The sequence below is a fragment of the Sinocyclocheilus anshuiensis genome, unplaced genomic scaffold (genome assembly GCF_001515605.1).
Source record: "Sinocyclocheilus anshuiensis isolate Anshui unplaced genomic scaffold, SAMN03320099.WGS_v1.1 scaffold1014, whole genome shotgun sequence".
Classification (NCBI taxonomy): Eukaryota; Metazoa; Chordata; class Actinopteri; order Cypriniformes; family Cyprinidae; genus Sinocyclocheilus; species Sinocyclocheilus anshuiensis.
The window spans coordinates 175,269-196,653 of NW_015540943.1; the positions used below are offsets into that span (position 1 = coordinate 175,269).

The 21,385-nt window shown below is 36.4% G+C and overlaps 1 protein-coding gene across 2 annotated transcripts in view; it reads left to right on the forward strand.

Moving 5' to 3' along the window:
* Positions 1–21,385, forward strand: part of LOC107689713 (IQ motif and SEC7 domain-containing protein 3-like) — a 146,630-nt gene that overhangs the window by 24,858 nt on the left and 100,387 nt on the right. For both annotated transcript variants that reach the window (XM_016487835.1, XM_016487836.1), the window contains exon 2: positions 18,273–18,350. In XM_016487835.1, the coding sequence (XP_016343321.1) occupies positions 18,273–18,350 (78 nt within the window). The remainder of the gene's footprint in view (positions 1–18,272; positions 18,351–21,385) is intronic.

The following is a 21,385-nucleotide window of genomic DNA, read 5'->3' on the forward strand; positions in this document are numbered from 1 at the left end:
TGTCCAAAAGCCCAGTTTAAATACTCAGGACACCATCAAATTATGCTTTTAGTCATAGCTTTTAGCTATGCTTTTAGACATCGCTTTTAGGTTTTGTCCTTGCCTTTTTTCCACCACGTTTTTGGTTACACGCCAGCTGCTCCTCTAAAACCATGAGGGGAAAAGCCACCTAGTCTCGTCAAACTTTACTCTTTTCGTTCTTTTACTTTAATTTATTTTCTTTTCCTTTGAGAGTTTCGTGTTCTGAGTTAAGTTTTGTCTCCGAGTTCACCTCAAGTCTGTGACCGCCTCAAAACTTCAACCAGCCCACAACTCCGCATCTTCAGCCAACGCCCAACCACTGGCTTCCCAAGACGTCACTTCAACGACTACTGAACTTCCAGCCAATCAGCAACCTCGGGAAACCCCCTTTTCTGCAAGGACGACAACAAAGGGAACCAAGTACCTCCAGATTCTAGCTGAACTGGTGCATTTAAAGGGGTCATATGATGTTGCTAAAAAGAACATTATTATGTGTATTTATTGTAATTAAATGTGTTTATGCGGTTTAAGGTTCAAAAAACACATTATTTTCAACATGCTGTACATTATTGTTTCTCCTCTATGCCCCGGCTTTCTGAAACATGTCGATTTTTACAAAGCTCATCGGTCTGAAAAGCGAGGTATGCTCTGATTGGCCAGCTATCCAGTGCGTTGTGATTGGCCGAATACCTCAAGCGTGTGACGGAAATGTTACGCCCCTTACCATACTGTGATGCTGTGTGTCCCGGCGCAACGAGACAAAACCAATAAAACCCATTACAAACGAGGCATTTGTAGCATCCAATGGGGACATAATTACTGATTATAATGACTTAGACTGTCTTTTTACACGTACATAAAACCATGTCTGCATTTGTGATCGGAGAAATTTCAATCATCAGTGGCAAATTCTTTAAATTTGAAAACGTACTTACAGACTGTCAGTCAGAACAGCCGACATTGTAGTCTACTCCAGGACCAGGAAACAGTCCTCCATAAAATGCGCTGCACACATCTGAATATTTGGGTTGAACTGTTCTGAAACAGTGTTGTAAATACAACTTAACCACTGATTTCTAGTCATGTCCTCTTTTGGAAGGCAAAACAAAGTATTTTCACTTTCGCAACGAAACACACAATGGTGGCGGTGGCAGCAACAATAAAGTTACGCCTTCTTTCTTTGCGTGAACGTTTGGGTGGTGTTATGCAAATCTTCCCACATCGTGACGTAGACATGTGGGGGGGTGTTTGAACGAGGCGTTTTAGGTGGGCGTGGACGAGTCTTAGCTTTTATAAAGAATATCTCTTTGGGTTTGAGACTTTAGTCTTCGCAACTTTAGGGATCTTATCTATTCACGAACAGCTTGTAACACTCCAAAGAGAAAGGAAAACTTGAAATCGCATCATATGACCCCTTTAATATACATTTTAACTTCATTAAGGAATTCAATTCGAGGGTTAATTAAGTGATTGATGGTTGTTCAGGTCTATGCAATTGCACATATTGCTGTAAACTTGGGATTTCACATTTTCATTCAAATGATTCCCTTTGAGCTAAATTGACCTGTTTCCCTTACAGTAGTTACAGTCATTATGTTTGCCATTTTTTTCAGTGTCAGTAGTGGTGTGGAAATTACACTCCACCTAAAAGTTTATAAAGGTTAAAAAAAGCGCTGTGAGTTCCAGATTTTCCTCACTGAATATTTAAAGATGTCCTCAAAGTTTGTTCTCTTCTCCTTACGAGTGGCATGAGCTCTGAAAGCTGCATACAAGCTCTAAAAGCTGCATTTGAATCAACTCCAGACAGGTTCTTGTCTTCACTTTCTGCCAGGGACATGGGTTCACAAGTCTGTTTTAGAGTTTGTCTCAAATAAGGACAAGTTGTTTTTCTAATTTGGCTGTAGTGCTCAGAACACATGTCCCTGCAGGGAGGGAGGAAACGTTTCTACTTGAAATGGGATTGATGTGATGGAAAGATATAAGGGCACGAGGGAAGGTGGATGAAGCCTGGTTTTCAGAAATGTTCCTGATGAGTGAAGACAACCAGGAGATGAAAGTTTGTCCTAATTTGACTTAATTTAATCATTGGTGTGGTAATTTGATTTTATGTGACTCATTTAATATTTCCCCCATTTTTTTTTTTTTTTACACAGAGAGTAAAGAAGGGATGGGAAAATATTGGGAAGAAAGGAATAATTTGATAAATTCATGGTATGGGTCAGGATCAAACCTGTGTTGTCCAGATGAGCACCACAGGTCAATGTTTTTTTTAAAGCAATATTGGTACCACTTTACAATAAGTTTCCATTGGTTAACTACATTAGCCATTACCATAACCATAATGATCCTAAACACAAACTTGCCATTTTGGGGATAAAATCATGAAGTATACATATGTAGCTCTGTACATTGTGTAAACTTGCAAACCTCCTTGACAGTTGCAATTTGTGACTTTACCCTCCATTTCAGTCACTCCTTCCAATTCTAATTACTGTTTGATTATGCATGTGTGTGTGTGTGTGTGTGTGTGTGTTTGTGTGGAGTGGGCTATTGAGGTACAGGTTGCTCTTGGGCATCCCTCTGGCTCTGAAGTGCTGCCTCAGGTGCGACCCACAACATCGCCAGCTCTCACCTCAATCAGAACACGCAGGTGTTCGCCCAAGTAATCTGACTTTTACTTTTACGCACACACATTAACATTTACTACAAATATGAATACACACACTTACATATTCCCCCTGGCATACACCAACTCCCTGTCTGCTCCTTGGCTCCTATGTGGCTCCCCATTTCTCTCCATATTTGTCTGCAGCTGAGGAACTACAGGATAGCAGTGTGTGCCAAGTCTGTGAAGCTAGATAGAAATGAAGGAAAGCTGTAGCTATGCCATTCATATTACACTTAAAATTGTTATGATTTATTTAGTACTTTTTTTCAGTAATTCATCCTAACTATATTATCCACCTGATTTTAATGTAAGAATGAGCTGGTCCATTTGTAACTTGAATGTGTGAGACTTCCGGTGTCAGCTGCTATTAGTTATTTTAGCTGTTCAAAAATAGTCTGTTATGCTGTTTGATATTGCAAACTTATTTTTATTATCACAATCATAAACACACTGCTTTGTTGAACAAATAGTACTGTTATTATTCTCGTTATTTACCTATAGTGACAAATGACTTAGTCTTGCACATTTGTGGAAAATAACTTCTGTGTTGCAGAAAATTATGGATACAATGGACCAAAATTTATGTTTATAATAATCACAAACACCATTAATTTTGTAACATTTAATTATTTTACATTCTTAAATACTTTATACATTATTAAACATATACTTAAATATTTTACATTACACTAAAACTTGTGTGTCTGTATTATTAACTAAACATCATCATATGAACAACCAGTCAGTTATTACATGGAATTTTCACAAACCTTTACAACATAACAGCAATGGTTTTTGGTTTAGTTTGATTCAGATATGACCAGAAGAAAGACTTGAGGTTCACTGAGTGAGTCACATGTTAATTTAGCTACCGCTCAGACTTATTCAAGTGAGTGAACTAATTTGTGATTTGTTTTGACTGATTCATTTGCGGCACATTGCAAAAGGAAGATGTGACGTATATTTTTTATTGTTTTGTGACATCCTTTCGTTCTCTCTTATCATGCAGTTCAGACTACAAGGTCACAACTATTAAAACATGATTCCTTTTGCCCTGGTGTCGGTGACAAGTGTATATTACTGTAGAGAAGACTGTCAGAGTGTTTTAGTATGGTGTTGATTCCACACCAGCAGAAAAATGCAGACACTCGAGAACCAAACATCATGAAAATCATTCGGTTCCAGTATTGGTATACAAAATGGAAGTGGTTCTGAATAAAAATCGGTTCTCGTTTCTCAACCCTAGTGCTGGTGCTAGGATTTTCTCAGTGTGGATGCCAGGCACGTCTGTGTGGTTATGACAGGCTGACTGGCTCTGGCTTTTTGCATGGCAGAAACCCAAATCATGAATAGCCTATCACATTTTGTATTGAGTGCTTTTAGATTGCTTCATTTTTCTTTTTCCTTTTTTTCCAAGTCTGTGCAGCAACATCTGAAAAAGCCTTGCACATCATTAGTCAAGACCGTGCGTGCTCAGAAACAGGAATGTGGGGGTAAGGGTGTCAAAAGGTGACTATGCAAAGGTGACTTTCAAAGATTTGCAGCACTCCCTGCTGCACCCAATGGACAGAGAGACAGAGAGAGATGGCGATTGGGAAAGGTTGCACAGCAGTGGAATTCTAAAAGGCAGTCCGACCAAATGTTTATACATAGTGACCACACACTGACTCACTCACAAATAATAAGTGTCATGCTACATTGTAGTACCACTTCCATTTGAAAATATCTAAAAATATATATGTAATAATCATGTTATCCCTGTATTATTATTTTGATCATTTTATTCAAGGTCATACTACATAATAATATAATTAAAATGCTACTGACAGCTACACCAACACCAATGTGACTACAAGCAGTGCCATGGACAGCAATGATATTCGCCGTAGAGGCCTTTCCACACTGAGCGCGATGCGAAAAAGGGAGGCGAATCGCTGACGAACGGTGCTTTCACACCGAGCGCGAAACGATTGTTCACCTTCTGCTAATTCACACCTGCACACTAGGTGGCGCCAACCAACAATGCATTTTTCCTCAGATATGTATCTTATATATGGATTTAACATCTAAATTAAGATAAACAAAGTTTGGCTCTACACCAGAAACACAAACTCTCTATAATGCTTACAATAGGCCACATCCTAAAATATAATTAGAAGTACAATTAGCATCAAGGTACACTTGAAAATGTACTTTAATGTAAAACCCACTTTAAACCATCATCGAGTGCTTGTAATAACTTCCAATTGTGATTTATAGTTGATTTTGATTCTATAATAAGCAGACACATGCATTGGACGGCCTGTGTTTTCGCTTTGCGAAAATGAAAAGATTCGTCGGACTGGTGCGGAAAAAAAAAACATTCGCATTTTCGGTGCGCGAATGTTCACGGTCTATGTGGAAAGCCTCCATAGAAATGTATTGTTTTATTCCAGCTCGTCATCGCGTCCGATATTCGTTTCGCTTTTTCGTGCTCAGTGTGGATGGGCCTTAACGCTGCTAACAATATGAAAATAGCGCCATTGACAGCAACAGTACTGACAACAACGCCATTGGCAGTAATGCCACTGACACCAATGCTACTGACAGTAAGACAGTAAAGCCACTGACATCAATATCAGTGACAGTTTGATAGTAACCCCATTTATAGCAACATGACTGAAAGCAATGCTGCTGACAGTAATGCTGTTGACAGCTACATCACTGACACCAATGACTGACATCAACTCCATTGACAGCTGTGCCACTGACAGTATTGCTATTGACAGCTACACCACTGACACCAATGCGACTGACATCAATGCTTCCGACAGTAATGCTACTAACAGCTACACAACTGACAGCAATGCCACTAACAGCAACAAGACTGACTGTTGGCAACGCTACTGACAGCTACACTGCTGACGCCAATGTGATTGACAGCAACGTAACTGACAACAATGCTCTGAAAGTAACGCTACTCACACAGCTGACACCGATGCCTCTGACAGGAACATCACAGACATCAGTGTGACTGACCAATACAACTGAGAGCCATGTCACTGACAACAATGCTATTTACAGCAATGGCATTGACAGCAATGCCACTGACAGTAATGTCACTAACAATATGAAGTAATTCCACTGACAAAATATAATTGATGGTAACACCACTTTCAGTATGAGAGTAATGGCAGATTATAGTGTCAATGACAGATTGACAGTAACACATTTGATTGCAACACCACTGACATATGGACAGTAATGGCATTGACAGTGACACCACTGACACATTTTGTAGATTTGAATAAGGTTGATTTCTTTTTTCCCCCACATATTTTCACGCATTGTAAGAAAACTCACTGTTTGGCCAGTTGCAACCTTTTGAGGAAGTTCTTAAGTGCTGGTCATAAAAGTATTTTTAATGTTTTAAGAGTGTGATAACCACTTTGTTGGCAATTGCTTTAACATGAATTGTTAAATACGTTTGATTAATTACGCTTTTTCTTATTTCAATTCTGATCAAAGATACTATAACATCTATAAAGATACAACATCTTTTTCTGTTATTGTTATTTTGGAGCACATTTTCATGCTCTAAGAGTGAATTATAAATATATATATATATTTTTTAAGATTATACATACTCTGTCCCCCACCTATTATTTGTCTGTTACCCCCTTACACATTGAGAAATCCTGATCTAGTATGTTGCATGCTCAAGGATGTGCATTTCTTCTTTAACAGAAATTAATATTCCTTTTCAAATAATGCTTACATTGAGGAAGATGCAATTTATTTGCATTTAACCAATGTTTTATGGATATGGGAGAGCTTGCCATAGTTATGCCGGCATGTCGACAGTGCAATCATTTCTCAGCATGGGCACTAGGAAGTTGGTAGCAGCTTTTCACTTGTGGAATGTCTAATTAGTAAAAAAAAAAATAGTTTTGTCCAAATGTCTGATTTAGTATGCCATACAATTTATAATCATCTGGAAGGTCAAAGATGACAAAAAAGCACCACCAAACGGAATTTTAAAAGTGTCAATTTTTTACATGTTTATGAAATTTTTTTTTTGAATGATGCCATGCAAAACTTGCTGCTGTCAAGGGGTAAAATACCTACTGTGGCCAAGAGATGAAACCTTTAACTTAATCTTATGAGAACGGAAATTAGCTTCCAGAAAAATATCTTCATTAAGGCGAAACAACTTAGTTGACATCTGAGAGCGACTGCAGCTGTGGATTGCATGCACATGTGGTCAGTTCTGCAGTGCAGTTGCGCAGTGCTAATCGCCCTTAGTGGTCTGACATTACAGAACTCTTCTTTGTTACATCATCACTTCATGTGGTGATGACTCAGGGCTTAAACTGCAATGGTGCATATCTGAACATGTCCTTCCTGTAAAACCATGAATAATTTGCTTTATTGCAATTTTGTTTAAGGAGCCTACAGGCATTTGATGAAATTAGCACAGTTCTCATACTTGCAACTTGATAACATTATAAAGGTACTGGATCTTTTAGTTTTCTTTTATTTGATACAGAGAGGCTCAACTTATGGTATTTTTGTGCTCTCCATTACAAGCCCTCTAGCACCACCTATATTCACTTAAGCTTTAGCAGTAACATTTTACAATAAGGTCTCATTTGTTAACATTAGTTAATGCATTAGTTAGCATGAACTAACAATAAACAATGTATTTTCTTACAGCATTTTTTAGCTTTTAGTATTAGTAGTTAATAAAAATTGTTCATAGCTTGTTCATGTTAGTTCACAGTACATTAATGTTAACAGATACAACTTTTGATTTAAAAATGTATCAGTAAATGTAGAAATTAACGTGAACTAAAATGAATAAATGCTATAGAAGTGTTGTTAATTGCTAGTTCAAGTTGACTAATATAGTTAACTCATGTTAACAAATTAAACATTATAAAGTGTTACTGCTTTAGCTTATAACTGTTGAAATATGGCGTAGAAGTACGATATATTTTTTTCTAATTCCTTTTGTTTTAATTGATTGAATGCATCTTTTTACCTTTAAAGTTGTTGACAATCCAAAAAACCCTGTCAACAATAATTATCATTAGTGTTAATCTTGTTAGCACAATGTTTTTTTTTTACTACCAGAAAAGGTTGAATGCGCATAATCAGCCTGAATTCTACATTCTCAGAACTGTTAGCAGGAAAAAATAGAAGCGACGGACAATCGTAATGAGCTGTGTGCATCCCGCATTCTTGACAGAAAGGTGAACGAGTGGCATCACTAGGAAACCCACGCATCCCCAACTTTAACATCATAATTTGCCTTGTGTCGATATTGCATGTGGCTGGTTTCCGTCTATGTGTGTGTTCTGGTCTTTTCTGAATGTAGTGCTTAAGGCTTAGCATTATTTCCCCAAGTAGGACATGTGCATGGATCAACATCTTTGTGGGTTTTGGTGCAACATTCCTATCAACTGATCAGCTTAGTTTTAGGGATGAATCTCTGACAACATTCTTATCAGGGTGTCTGCTGGTTCCTAAACAGTTTTAAATATTTAAAAACCAACTCAGACTTTGTCACTGTCAACCAGTGCTCATTTTTGCACAAAAATCAATAGTGTGAGCATGCGGTAGTGCATTATAAATTCTGTTTAAACACCATTTTGTGGTATGTAAGCCAAAGTGAATTGTGTGCTGCCTTTACATTGTACAGATGCCAATAGGTTGCTTTGTTTTCAAACCGAATAATATGTGAATCGCCATTGAACACCACGGTGGTAGTAGTAGTAGTAGATCTAGAGTATGAAAGTGTTAAGATGGGGAGGTTCTCTGGAATAGCCCTGATTGTTGTATTTCTTATTCTAATTGAGAATACTACATAGAGAGTTTGATTAGAGAAAAAGTCAGAGTCAGAGTAATTTCTGTGAATCTGTTCTTTCATTCTGTTAATTTAATTTTCATGTAATTGCAAGTGTATATATAACAATGCTGACTTCATCTCAAATTGCAGTTTTATATCGTATTTGCAACTTTATTTCTCAAAATTGTGACTTTTTCTAAGTTGTGGTTTTATATCTCATTTGTAATTTTCTCTCATAATTATGCCTTTATATCTCATGACTGCATCTTTATTTTTTTTTCACATTTGCGACTTTATTTCTTAGAATTGCAGCATCATATTGCAAACTGTTTTTTTTTGTTATTTTTCAGATTGAATGTTTTCATTGTGATTTGAATGCTTTTTATCCTTTATTGGTTACAATGTTGGTCTTAAACTTTTGTTAAAATTTGCATTATAAAGTCTAAGATGTTTTACATTTTATTACCTTAACTTACCTTTATCATTTGCAGTACCTCCAGATTTTAGTGGTAGAGTTGAGCTTAGAATTAGGGCTTATGTTTATTTCCACTGTAAAAAAAAATCCGTAAAATTTACGGTAAAAAACCGGCAGCTGTGGTTGCCGGAATTTTACCGTAAAAAATACGGTAGCAACGTTTTAGGTTTTACAGTTTTAACTTAAATTTACAGTTAAATACTGTAATTTCATTAACTGATATAATGTTAATATACCAACCTATTGAAGTACTGAAATCTGTTTTGTACCTTTGTAATACACTGATAACCACCAAATGCAGGTGGCATGATGAACCAAAAATCACATGATGAACCAAAGCCCATCACAAGCAGCTTTTAAATAATAACATACAGTATATAGAAGGTGCACAGTGTCATTCACACAAACACAAAAAAAGATCTAGAAACATTTAGGAAACATCCAGGAAGTCTTAAGAAGATGGTTTTCAAACTGTGCTTAGAAAACCTACGTCACAGCACAGTGGTGTAAAAGGCACAAACTTTTGGTTTGTTACTTAAACCATCTCCTGAATTCTTAATGTATTAACATCCCAACTATTTCTAGTCATTTCTCACCCCTGCCCTATTTTGCTTGTGTTGTGGGGAGAATGCAGAAGCTTGCGAGACTGCTCTAGCCTTCCTGGTGATGCAAACCTTTCAAGGAGGTTTAGTGCTTTAATACTGAATGAGTGTATGTGTTTGTACGTTTGTGAATTTGAGAGATGGGGCTAAGTCTATTTTTAAAAGCTGATCCTCACAGGACCATCCACATGCTATTCTTGTCTATTTTTAACGATTAATCCACCTTATGGACTGAGTAACATGATTTATGCATCATATTCTGTTCAACAGGACAAATTCAGCTGAGAATGTGAGCCGTGGCAGATGGTACTTTTAAGATGCTTTCATGCTAGAGTCTGACATCTATTTATTCTAGTTCGGTTTGATGGTTTGGTGGTCTGTTTTCTGAGCTTTTTTTCCAAATTGAGTCTGCTTGAAAATAATAGTCTGGGCAACAGACATTCAAGTCATGCAAGCCTAAGGTCTTGAGTACATTCCTAGAACCCAGACTTATATTGTGTCCTAATCAATGAAGTGGTACAAGATATCATGAGTTTTCAAAATCTCATTGGTCCAAAATCCTCTGTGTTAAACATAAAATATATCCGTTGTGGCTGTCAATGTGTCACACTGCACAGCAGTTCCGTGTTCATTGTGTAGAGACAAATTATTGGTCGCACTGTGTCTGAATAGGACACAGTGTAAATATATTTTGATAGGTCTCACTTCTTTGGTGTCCTCAAGAAATGTATGGCATAGCTTAATAATTGGATTCCTATTACAGTCAATCAAAGTGATGCCAAATAATCATACTTTTTTTCCACAAGAGTGGAGATTGATTTGATACAAAAGGTCTTCATAAGATTCCGTACATGCTCTGCTGTCAAGTTGTGAAATACTCAACCAATTTGTAAGTGGCATGCAAATGCATAATGAAGTACCATAGATAGCAGGAACAAAAGAACAAGAGAGAAAGGCCAAAGCTAATTCAACACGATCTGGATCTCGCTTACTTTCTCTGATTTAAAATCCATTATTTACTTTGGATTTATTTTGTACTTTTTTTATCCTTTTATTTAATGAACATTCACACCTTTATTTTGTTTTTTGAAAACATCTGTTAACTGCATATAGGCTAATTATGTTTTAAGAATTTGTATTTATTTTTTTGTCTCTACAAGTGTGAAATTGACTTTGGGGAATGCTAATGGATAGCTTTGTCTGGTATTATGGAACTCTTTGTCATCACCATATGTTATTATTACATATTGCCATATGTAATGTTCGTTCAATGTAAAGAAATAACAACTGGCTTTTTACTAGTGTTGTAAAGTCTGAATCATTTCTGCAAATTGGTTCTTTTTGAAAATTTTGCTTCATTAAACCTAAAAAAAAAAACATTATAAGACATTCTGTGACATTTCACGTTTTTTTTTTTTTTTTTTAAGATGACATCCAGAGCTGTGGAAAGATTAGGGCTCTGAACAGTTCGTTTTAACCAGCTGGAGCTTTATACATTTGTTCAGTGTGGAATTATAGAGGTTTAACCTTGGAAGGTGGGGCAAAACGTTTTAGAGATCATTGCCCTCTCAGTGTACTGTTGGTTTAACCTAGAATACTAATGCTTGGCTGCATTGTCATTAGGTCTGCTGTATTGTGATGAGCTCACAGGACGATGACCTCATTGCAGAGAAGGACAAAAATTATGTTTATGTCGAAAAGAAGCTTTTAGAGTGAAAGCCTTTCTTCAAAGAGACAGAGTTATTTGGATGCATGAGGTGACCAAATGACTCATATTAAGTATATTAAAGCATTTTTAAATTTTCTAAAGAAAATAAGTGGTGCTTACCTGAATAAGGTCAAACGCATGCAAGGTCAAAAACGCTGTCGTTTTCTCAAAATATGCATTTAATATCACCTCATTTCCCAACAATTCTCAAACGATTCGTTCAAAGCAGTTCTAAGATTTAGGCCCAATCCCAATTCTACCCCTTAGCCCTTCCCCTTTCCCCTACCCCTCCGTTTTGCACGTTCACGTGAAGGGGTAGGGGTGTCTCGGGGAAGGGGTAGGCAGAGGGTTAGGGGAAGGGGAAGGGGAAGGGGAAGGGGAAGCGGTATAAAATAGAATTGGGATTGGGCCTTAGTTTCTCTAAACCCCTCCTTTCCGTGAGCCTACTCTGCTCTGATTGGTCATATCGGGCAGTCTGTTGTGATTGGTCTACCCTATACAGAGCGTATCGGAAGCGATACACCCATAAGAACCATATTTTGAACGCTTGATAGAAAATATAAACATTTATTATTTATCATACATACAGGTTGTGATTCAGTGGAGCCAGCTGGTCCAAATAAACTGGGTACTGAGCCATCTTTCAGAGAAGCAGTTGTCAGTAAAATGATGGGAACACAAAAAAAGTGAATCCTGCGTTGAACTCCCCGAGATTAGAGAAGCAGTCGTCAGCAAAATGACAGGAACACAAAAAAAGATTGGGTGTTGTACTGCTGTGGTACAGTGGAAAAAAATAATTTTAACCACTGATTCTTTGCAGCCTCATCTTTCGGAAGTGAAAATAAAACAAATTTACTTTCACAGCGACTTCTCAACATGATGTTAACCACAAAACCAAGCTACAGTGTTTGAGGGCAGGTCAAGTTGTTTGGGGCCAGCCAACATAGAATATAGGCAGGGATTATGCAAATGTGTAACCCCGTGACGTGTAGCTGTCACAGAAGTGGGATTCGAATTACTGACGACTCGTTTAGGCTGTTCAGAGTCGATTCTTTCTTTTGGGAGACAATGACATTATTTATTGTGCACTTTCAGCTTTACAACCTTGCAGATCTTTTACATTCACATACAGCTACATTACACACTGCATGAAAGGCAATATTCGAAATGGCATAATAGTGACACTTAAAAAAAAAAATCACCCCAAAATGAAAATTTGCTGTTAATTTACTTACCCTCAGGCCATCCAAGATGTAGATGACTTTTTTCTTCAGTAGAACAGTCAAGAAGATTTTAAGGTGAATCCATGGCCCTTGGTGATTCATACAAATCGTCAATGGCTACATTCACTTTGAGAGTCGAAAAAGTATATACAGACAAGATAAAATAATACCAAAAAAAATTGCCTTGGTTTCGCTATAGGGTGTTCTAGGTGGACAAACAATGCTTAGGGTTAGTGGTTTGTTCAAATCTCCAGCCGTAAGTATGGGCAATAGATGTGACGCCTGCAGTTCATTTAATTACATTTGTACATTTTGCACAGATTTCAAATTTTATGACTAATCTGGAACATTTGTGAACTACATTTATTGTTAAAATGCTTTAATACTTAGTCTCCTGCCCTGCATTGAATAAATATCCTTTTAATAAAATTTGACTAATTTTACGTTATGTCATCCAGGGTGCTGGGAAGAGTGTTGTATATTTAAGGTTACTTAAGTCTGGATTAGTTATATATATCTTTTTAAACCCATATCATTAACAAACATGGGGCTCAAACATGCCTTGAGACAGATTTTGAAGAAGTTTGCTTGTGTACATTTGTGTTTTGAGTGAGTTCATCGTTTTTTTTTTAATATTCATATACTTTTTTAATAAATGTATATTGCCTCAAAAATAATTGACAGTTTTGTTGTATTTATTTTTGTATTGGATTTCCAGCATATATTTTTCCATATTGTGAAACTGTAATGTTTCCATGATATAAAATAACTTTTGAGATTTTGATTATAGCACCAACTCCTATTGTTGGCTATCACTTTTTTGGACAACCTGTTGTCAAGCTATTCATTTTAATCAAATGAACACTTTATTTGTTTGCTTTGCATACAATAGTGGTGTTGCATAAATTGCTAGGGGCACTTGAGGGGCAGTCAGTGTGTTTGAAATGTGAAAACATATTGCATTTTACTCAAAAACACTATTTAAACTTTAAAGTGATAAAACCTCAACTGTTCAAACTTGGATCTAATGTTGTGTTTATGCATTTTAAAATGATGAATTTCTTCCTGTGCTGTCAGAAACATAACTTTCATCTTTTCAAAAGCCCTTGGGCTGCCTATGAGTTCAGGATCCTTTGAAATATATAATTTTATTCTGAATCAGATTACAGCGCTCTTGATCAATTCATGCATGCATTTCTCATTTAAACGGAATCATCCTGTTGAAAGTTACTATTTAATTCTTTCAAGCATACCTTGGCTATCCTTCTGAATTGTAACATTTGCTTTGGATTGTTAAATAACGACCAGGTGTGTTTTTCAAGGTCATTGATTTTAATACTTGCTTAAGTTTAATTTACACAGCTGTTAATTCACTGACCCTATTGACCAAATCCACATTTATGTAGCCTCTATTCAAAAAGTCATTATCTGTGTCAACAGCAGTAAGCCTTGCTCTAGTAATCTGTTCCCATTTGAGTCCTAGCGTACACATAACTTATTAACCATCCAGTGTCAAGTCACATCCGTTAACAAAAACACAATTAGGAGGACCATTAACAATAGTAAGTAATTAGCCAACACACTTTCATCCCCAACTCCTCTTGCTATTCTTTTTGTTCATCTTTTCTGCCATGTGGATTTATCATTCAGAGTGTTAATAAAATGTTTTAATTATTATTTATATTATATTAATAATAGTAAATTATTTATGAAGAAATGAATGAATGAATTAATGAATACATAATAAATACATAAATAAATAATTAAATAAATAAATATTTTTTATTTACTTAAATTGATCACAAATAATTTAATGTATCATTATTTACTGGAAAGACTCCGCAAATACTGAATGGACATTGAATGTCAAGGCACATTGTCTAGGGCTGTGCTGTCACATTTGACTTCTGCAACAGTGAGAGTCAGTTTGACCCAACCAGGAATTTGGATTAAATTTTGTTAAACAATGATCACTTGATTTCATGTATGTATTTATGGCATATTTTTATAAAAACTCTTTTTGCAAACCAATTTCCCATTTGGGATAATAAACCGGCACTGAACTGAAGTACTAAACTCGTATATACTAACAAGAGATATTAAAAATGCCACTTTATGGTCAATATGGCCTCTAGTCTAGTAGGTAGATGGATTCATTCCCTCATGACCTCCTGCCGCTGTGTCTTTGAGTTGACACTAAATCTAGTAGTACTTCTCCAAGAGGGACCAGAATGAATCACTCTGAATTACTCTTCAAGTAATTGCAGAGAAGAGATAAAAGGTTGAAATAGACGTTGAAAGAGAAAGGGAGATGATCTGGCTAAGCAAATGGGATTTCTGCCCCCTACATGTCCAAAGACTGTAGAGCTAAAATAACAGCATAACTTTTATTAACTATATGACATCCATATGATATCCATAAGTCATATTGAGTAATACCACTTACCCTCTTTGTGCCAAATCCTCTTTTATTTGCTTTGATGTACTGGAGGACCAGCAGCATTGTGGGTAAAAAAAAAAAGGAAGCAGAGGCTGTGGTGTGGTGGAGGATAGGGGGTGTTTATGGACATGTCATTTATGATGGCACCCTCATATCTGGAGATTAAAGCAGTAAGTAGTCTGAGTGGCAGACACTTTGTATTTTGTATTAGGAAGAGGAAGGAGAGATGTGAGGTGGCTTTTGAATTGATATGGCCGACTGTCCTTTGTGACAGTGCAGTCTGGTCTGGTGTCCTGCATAGTGTGGTTTCGAGGCTGGGGTGGCATGGGTAACATGCCACTTTCAGAATAACTGTCTTTTCATCTCTTTCTCTGCATGTCTTCATGTACCATTTTGGGCTGTAGGGCCTTAAGTTGTAACTTTTGTCCTGAGAGTGGATGCTCATTCACAAGAAAAAATTAAATAGTTCAAGCTCTGACTATGACAATAATACCTGGAGAAAGCTAACTATCATCTACGTTTAATAGGCTGTCAATGGAAAAAGACGCATTTTGCACCTATAATGGTGAAATTATGTCTACAATGGGGGGTTATCTGGACCATGCTAACCAGCCAAACTCTGACTCCTTGAGTACTGTTTTACTTATCATATAGTAGTTTGGATCAATGTTGTGGTTGCGGTTGAGCTCATCTGAGACCTGAGTTGAGTCCATGTCAAGATCAAGACCGTGAAAATATGATCTTGGACTCAGACACGAGACTTAACCAAAGGTGAAAATCCAAGCTTGTGTTTGAATATTTGAGTTATTTATCTCAAATTATTTCAAATTAACTAGAATTTTTTCCTTTAAAAGTACATTTTTGGGGCATGACTCTGTGGATTAGGAAAAGGACATGACATTACAGATGTTGTTTTTTTAAGAGACATTTCTAGTATGATGTCAAACACAGCCATTAAGCAATCAATAATCAAAATAATTATAGAGTGAACACACAGTTCTTGTTTTATGAATACCTATATTTACCCACTGTAAAACTATAAACTTCTCTTTAAACAGCAGTATTTTATAATGCAAATTGCGCTATATCATTGAAAATGAACTGGCAAAGAACGTTTTGTGTTTTGTAAAAATGGCCTGTTGTAATAGACAGCTAGTTCATAGACAATAAGGAGCAAGCAGTTTAAATGGTAATGCTTATAAGCTTATTAGTCAGGTTTACAAAAAAAAACAAACAAAAAAAATGATCCAAAATAGACTTTTTTTGCTAGAGTGATTGTAAAGCTCCTCTCCACTATTGTTTCACTGCACTACTGCATCTGTGTTTACTCATTAAACTTTATTGTTGCCCATAATGTTTTATTGCAAAGATTCTCTTGTGTGTGAAATTCAGGAAATATGCTTAAATTTTAAATGCTTAAAACTGATTTTAAATGCTTAAAAATATTTATATTCAAATGAGATAAAATCTCATATCAATAGCCTAAAAATAGTTTTATTTTACATTTTCATTTATTTTACTTTAGCCATGGGTCGGCTACATCCATGTCACAAGCTGCCATTTCGGCCAGAGCAACATAACAAAAACTGACTCCACTTCAACAGGTTAATTTAATATAGCACAATAAACTCTTACAATCGAATTTTTTATCTGTTTGGTCTATAATGATGTCATTTATATGTATGAAATCAAATATATGTGGCCTTACGGCGCAAGTTTAGCTATGCTGCTCTGTGATTTGCCACAAATAGATGACTTCATTTTACACTCCATTACACAGTAAACAGGACAGTCAACTGTGACAGTGTGAAGACAGATGCACTAGTATCCTTCTGTGTAAAGCTGTTCTAGGTCAGCTTCTAGCCTATTTGTGTCATAGTAGCACACCACTAAATATAATCTGCAACAAGATTATATACATTGTATTCAATTCTAAAACTGAATATGATCATTTTGCTCCGGGTGTGTGTTCATTGTGTGTGTGTGTGTGTGTGTGTGTGTGTGTACACTTGGATGGGTTAAATGCCGAACACAATTTCCGAGTATGGGCACCACGTTACTTCACTTTATTATTATTATTATTATTTTTTAATTGACTAGATACTTAGTTCATGTGTATCAATTACATCCAACACATAAAGTGACACAAAATAAACAATGGCACATTTTGATTATTGCAAAGCCAATTAAATATTTGAAAATAGTCTTGATAAAAGACTTTACAAAAAGCTCTGTAGTATAACATGTAACAGATGTGAATTTATACAATAGACTTTTAGTTAAAACTAACCCAGGCACATTGAAACATTTCTGCAGAATAGTATTATGTTGCATCTTGCATGTTTCGCTACGCATTCAAAATTAAATGTCCAGTGAGTGGAAGAGATACATGTATCAGAAAGAGATGAACATGAATCTGGCAACGTTTTATTAAGTTGGTTACTGTACATACAGCTTCAGTTCAGAAACAAAATGTCCTGTGAGTGCTAAAAGGTTAAAACTCCTTTTCCTAAACCTAACGGATAGTGATAACAAAAGCAGACCTGAGATAAAAACACATTTGCTAAAGTAACCATGCCATTTTAGCTTGCTCTTTTTAAAAAATGATTTCATTGTGACTTATTTTTCACAAGAAAAGCTCTCAGGCTCTCCACATTGCAAATGCAGTGCTGTACCGGGTGGGCTACTGAGCAAATTTACTTGACCAGAAAAGCTATACATATGGAGCTGGTTATGTGAAACGAACATGAAAATTTATTAGTTTACAAATCATGCTCTACGGTAAAAGTGTTTTGAGGTCTTGTGCAAGGAATCATAAAGGAATAAAAGTTGTTGGTGTTTTACAGCCACTAGTGTTCATTTCAAAGGTATGTGTTTGTGGGTATGCAAATATGCAGGTAGCTGCATACCTTTTAGCACCTTGACAATATATCACACATTTTCCATGTCTGACAGTATTTTTACACTATTTTCTTGTTGAGGATTGAGGTATTGGCAAAAGGTCTGGTAGTTCAGTCCTTCACCCACTTTCATTCTACTTATGACGCTTTTCCACTGCATGGCACGGTTCGGTTCGGTACGGCACAACTATAATGATCAGTCTATAATCCCACCCACTTTGACGTGGTACTATACTGCAGTGGAAAAGTAAACAGAGCCAAAATAAAGCGAGCTGAGATGAGCCGAGTCGTGCCGAGCCGAGTCGTACCACACAGTGGAAAAGCGCCATTAATAACAAGCAAGATCTAACTTGGAAAAAATGCTTATTCTGTAGCCTGACCATTTCCCTATGTCTTTTCTTACAGGAACCAGACAGTTCTACACCAGTTTTGCTGTCCTGCTCCAGACGCCCCTGAGTCTGACTCTCAGGCCTGTGTACCCAGGTAGGGGGGGTTTGTTGGTGCCTTCTGACCAAAAACTCCATTGCCACAGTAAAGACTGTTTCTGATGGTGCTAGGCAACACAACTGCCCTAGTTATACCCGTCTTGAAGTGGTTGTGAGTCTTTTCATGCCTTGTCTCCCCACAGTAAATTCAGTCTTCATTATCACAGAAAGCTGTGACCTTGACAGAGCAAAAACTGATATGATTTCCCTTTAAATCAGGCGAAAAGAAAAATGTGTATCTAATGTTTAACTGCCATGTTTAGTTCCGCTCAGCATAACAGGCATAAGTTCCGCTCAGCTGGCTTAGCTAGAGGCTCAAAAAACCTTGGTCAGAGTAATTCCTTATTCTGTTAGCACAACCATGTTTACCCAAGTATCACAATAAGTATCTTGCTTTGTGCTCAAAAAATGCCCAAATCAATCAACTAGAGATCCCCATCTCTGCCCTTTTTAGTCACTTGAAATGTTTTTAAAAAGGCAACAAAATTAAGAGCAACACCCAAAAACAACTACAAGATGATCTTGCATTGGAACTAATTATACAAATATATAAAAGTAAGTTGCTGTAAATTGTAAGTTTCCAAAGACAAGGAATCTTTTTTTTTTTTGTTCACACTAAACAAAAGTGCGGTGTAAAGCAGCCCATAACAGCCAGTATTTTTTGATGTTGCTTTTATGTAAACACATCTGCCAAATGGATAATGTAAATGTTTAATACTTAAGTTGACCAGTGAGGTGACAGTGGCCAAAAAAGTTTTTGACAAACCGTCTTGTCACTCATAGACATAGATTTAGAACAAAAACAAGTATAAAATAAGTGTAGACACAGTTATGGTGTGTCGTATGAACCTTTATGTATTCAGCATTGATTGAAGTATTAAAACCATTGCCAGATTAATCATTATTTACCTATTTACGTATCAGCTGATTATATAGCACATCAGGGCCCGTATTCACAAAACATCTTAAGGCTAAAAGTAGCTCATAACTCGCCGATTTAGGAGAAAATCTTAAAAATAATGGGCGTGTCAATACTAAATTTAGGACTCCTACATTTTTGCTCTAAGAGTATTTCACAAAGCGTTTTAGCACTAAAACTATCTCCTAAATTTGTGAAATGTTAGGAGTAGTGAAGACGACTCCTAAGTCACTATGACCAAACCACAAACTATCCTCCGTGCTGAAGAAAACCCCCCCCCAAAAAACAATACAAACCATCACAGAAATTCTAATGGTTTCCACTACAAATACCATTACAAACATTACAAACCATCAACTTTTAACCATTAAAACCATTAAATAATGGTTTCCTGTAGTGTGTTTTGGGACATATTCCATTAGGATTTAGTGGTTTTAACAAGCCACCTATAGAAGGTGACCAATTACCAGTAGAAACTAATACAGGGTCCATTACAGTTTCCATTAAAACCAATACAATTCCCATTATAACTAGTAAAACTATTACAAATTCTGTGATGGTTTGTATTGTTTTTTTCAGCAGGGATAAAATAGCTGTTGCTGGCAATCTGCCTCGGAACATAAACATTTTAGAAATACTCTGCATTTATTTGCACACGTTTTCCACGAATCTTTTTTTTTTCGTTTTGAAGGATATCCCAACTCCCGATTTTCCTCTGATTATATCCTTGTTTTCAGTAACAAGTTGGGCAAGAAGTAACAGCTGTTCTTGTCTCCAGTTTGGTTTTCTTTTACATTTGCATGTCTTACTATCAGCCATGATTATTCTACTCTGTTAATTAAAAGGCTGTTTATATGCATATCCATTAAATGTTTACGAGAAGCACACGTCAATTAGCTAAACATATACTTGTTTAATTAGTGACACTTTAAACAATTTTATTTATTTGAATGTGGCAACATAATATCGCGCTCTACAATATTTCTATGAATAAATCTCTGACAGAGACTATCAGCCAATCACTGTGTGCATAGTTAGTAAACATGCTGACATCATCCATAGCAACGAGGTCAACCCCGCCCTTACGCTTAGCTTAAGACTTCTGTCTATTCCTTAGTAAAAGTTTGTCTCAGCAGCTTTGTGAACAGGTTTTAAGAGAAAACTCTTAGCTAAAAACTTTTACTGCTATTTAGGAGAACTCTTAGTGGTAAGATAAAATGTTTTGTGAATACGGGCCCAGGTTTATTATTAAATACTGTTGTTGTGCAGCTTTACAAAGTGGCTTGAATTGGTGGGAAGGCGTCAATATTCATTAAGGAAATCACTAAATTTTCTGTAGATCTTGGGTGTTTGGAAAGCTTGTATAGAAAGAGAAGGATCAAAAAAGTGATGAGCACAGCAACTAAAGTAAACTGGTATTGATGATGGCCTTTCTCTCCCATAGCACTGGCCATTGTTAGTTTGGTTGAAACACTCACAGTTGTCCACTGAGATGCCTCTAAATCACTCTGTAAACGCCATAGAGGGCACAAGTTATTGAATTAGACCCAAAAAGATTGCCAGAGTGGAGGATAGAAGAAAAATACAATCGCACATGTCCCTTAGGTTTGTCTTGACAGTGTGTACTGCAGAGGTGGAAATAATGTGGCATTTATCCATTGGAACGTGTTTGAACGAGCTTCAAATCCTCAACCACTCATGGGTGTTAGCTGAGAAAGAAGATTCAATAACTCCAGCTGCACAAATTATTAGCTTAAGGAGCCATTTATACCTGATCTGACACTTTTGGCGGTTTCCAAGCAATATGTTAGCTTAGCTGATTAATAACAACTTGGCATTTAACAGCATCTTCAAACATGGTTCATTCAGAATTCAGAGCTGTTTGTTTAATTATATTTTGCACTTGATTAAAATGATTAAATTTATGATACAACATGCATTGCTGGGCAGACAATTTTTTTTAAATTTTAAATTTATTTATTTATTTTTTAGAATTGAATTGAATTATCTTTATTGATAAGTTGACAGTGAGGTCTCGTTAGTTCCCTTTCAGTCGGTCACTCTCGACGTCACGTCGGATGACCGACGAATTGGGATCTCGCTTAGAGAGACCA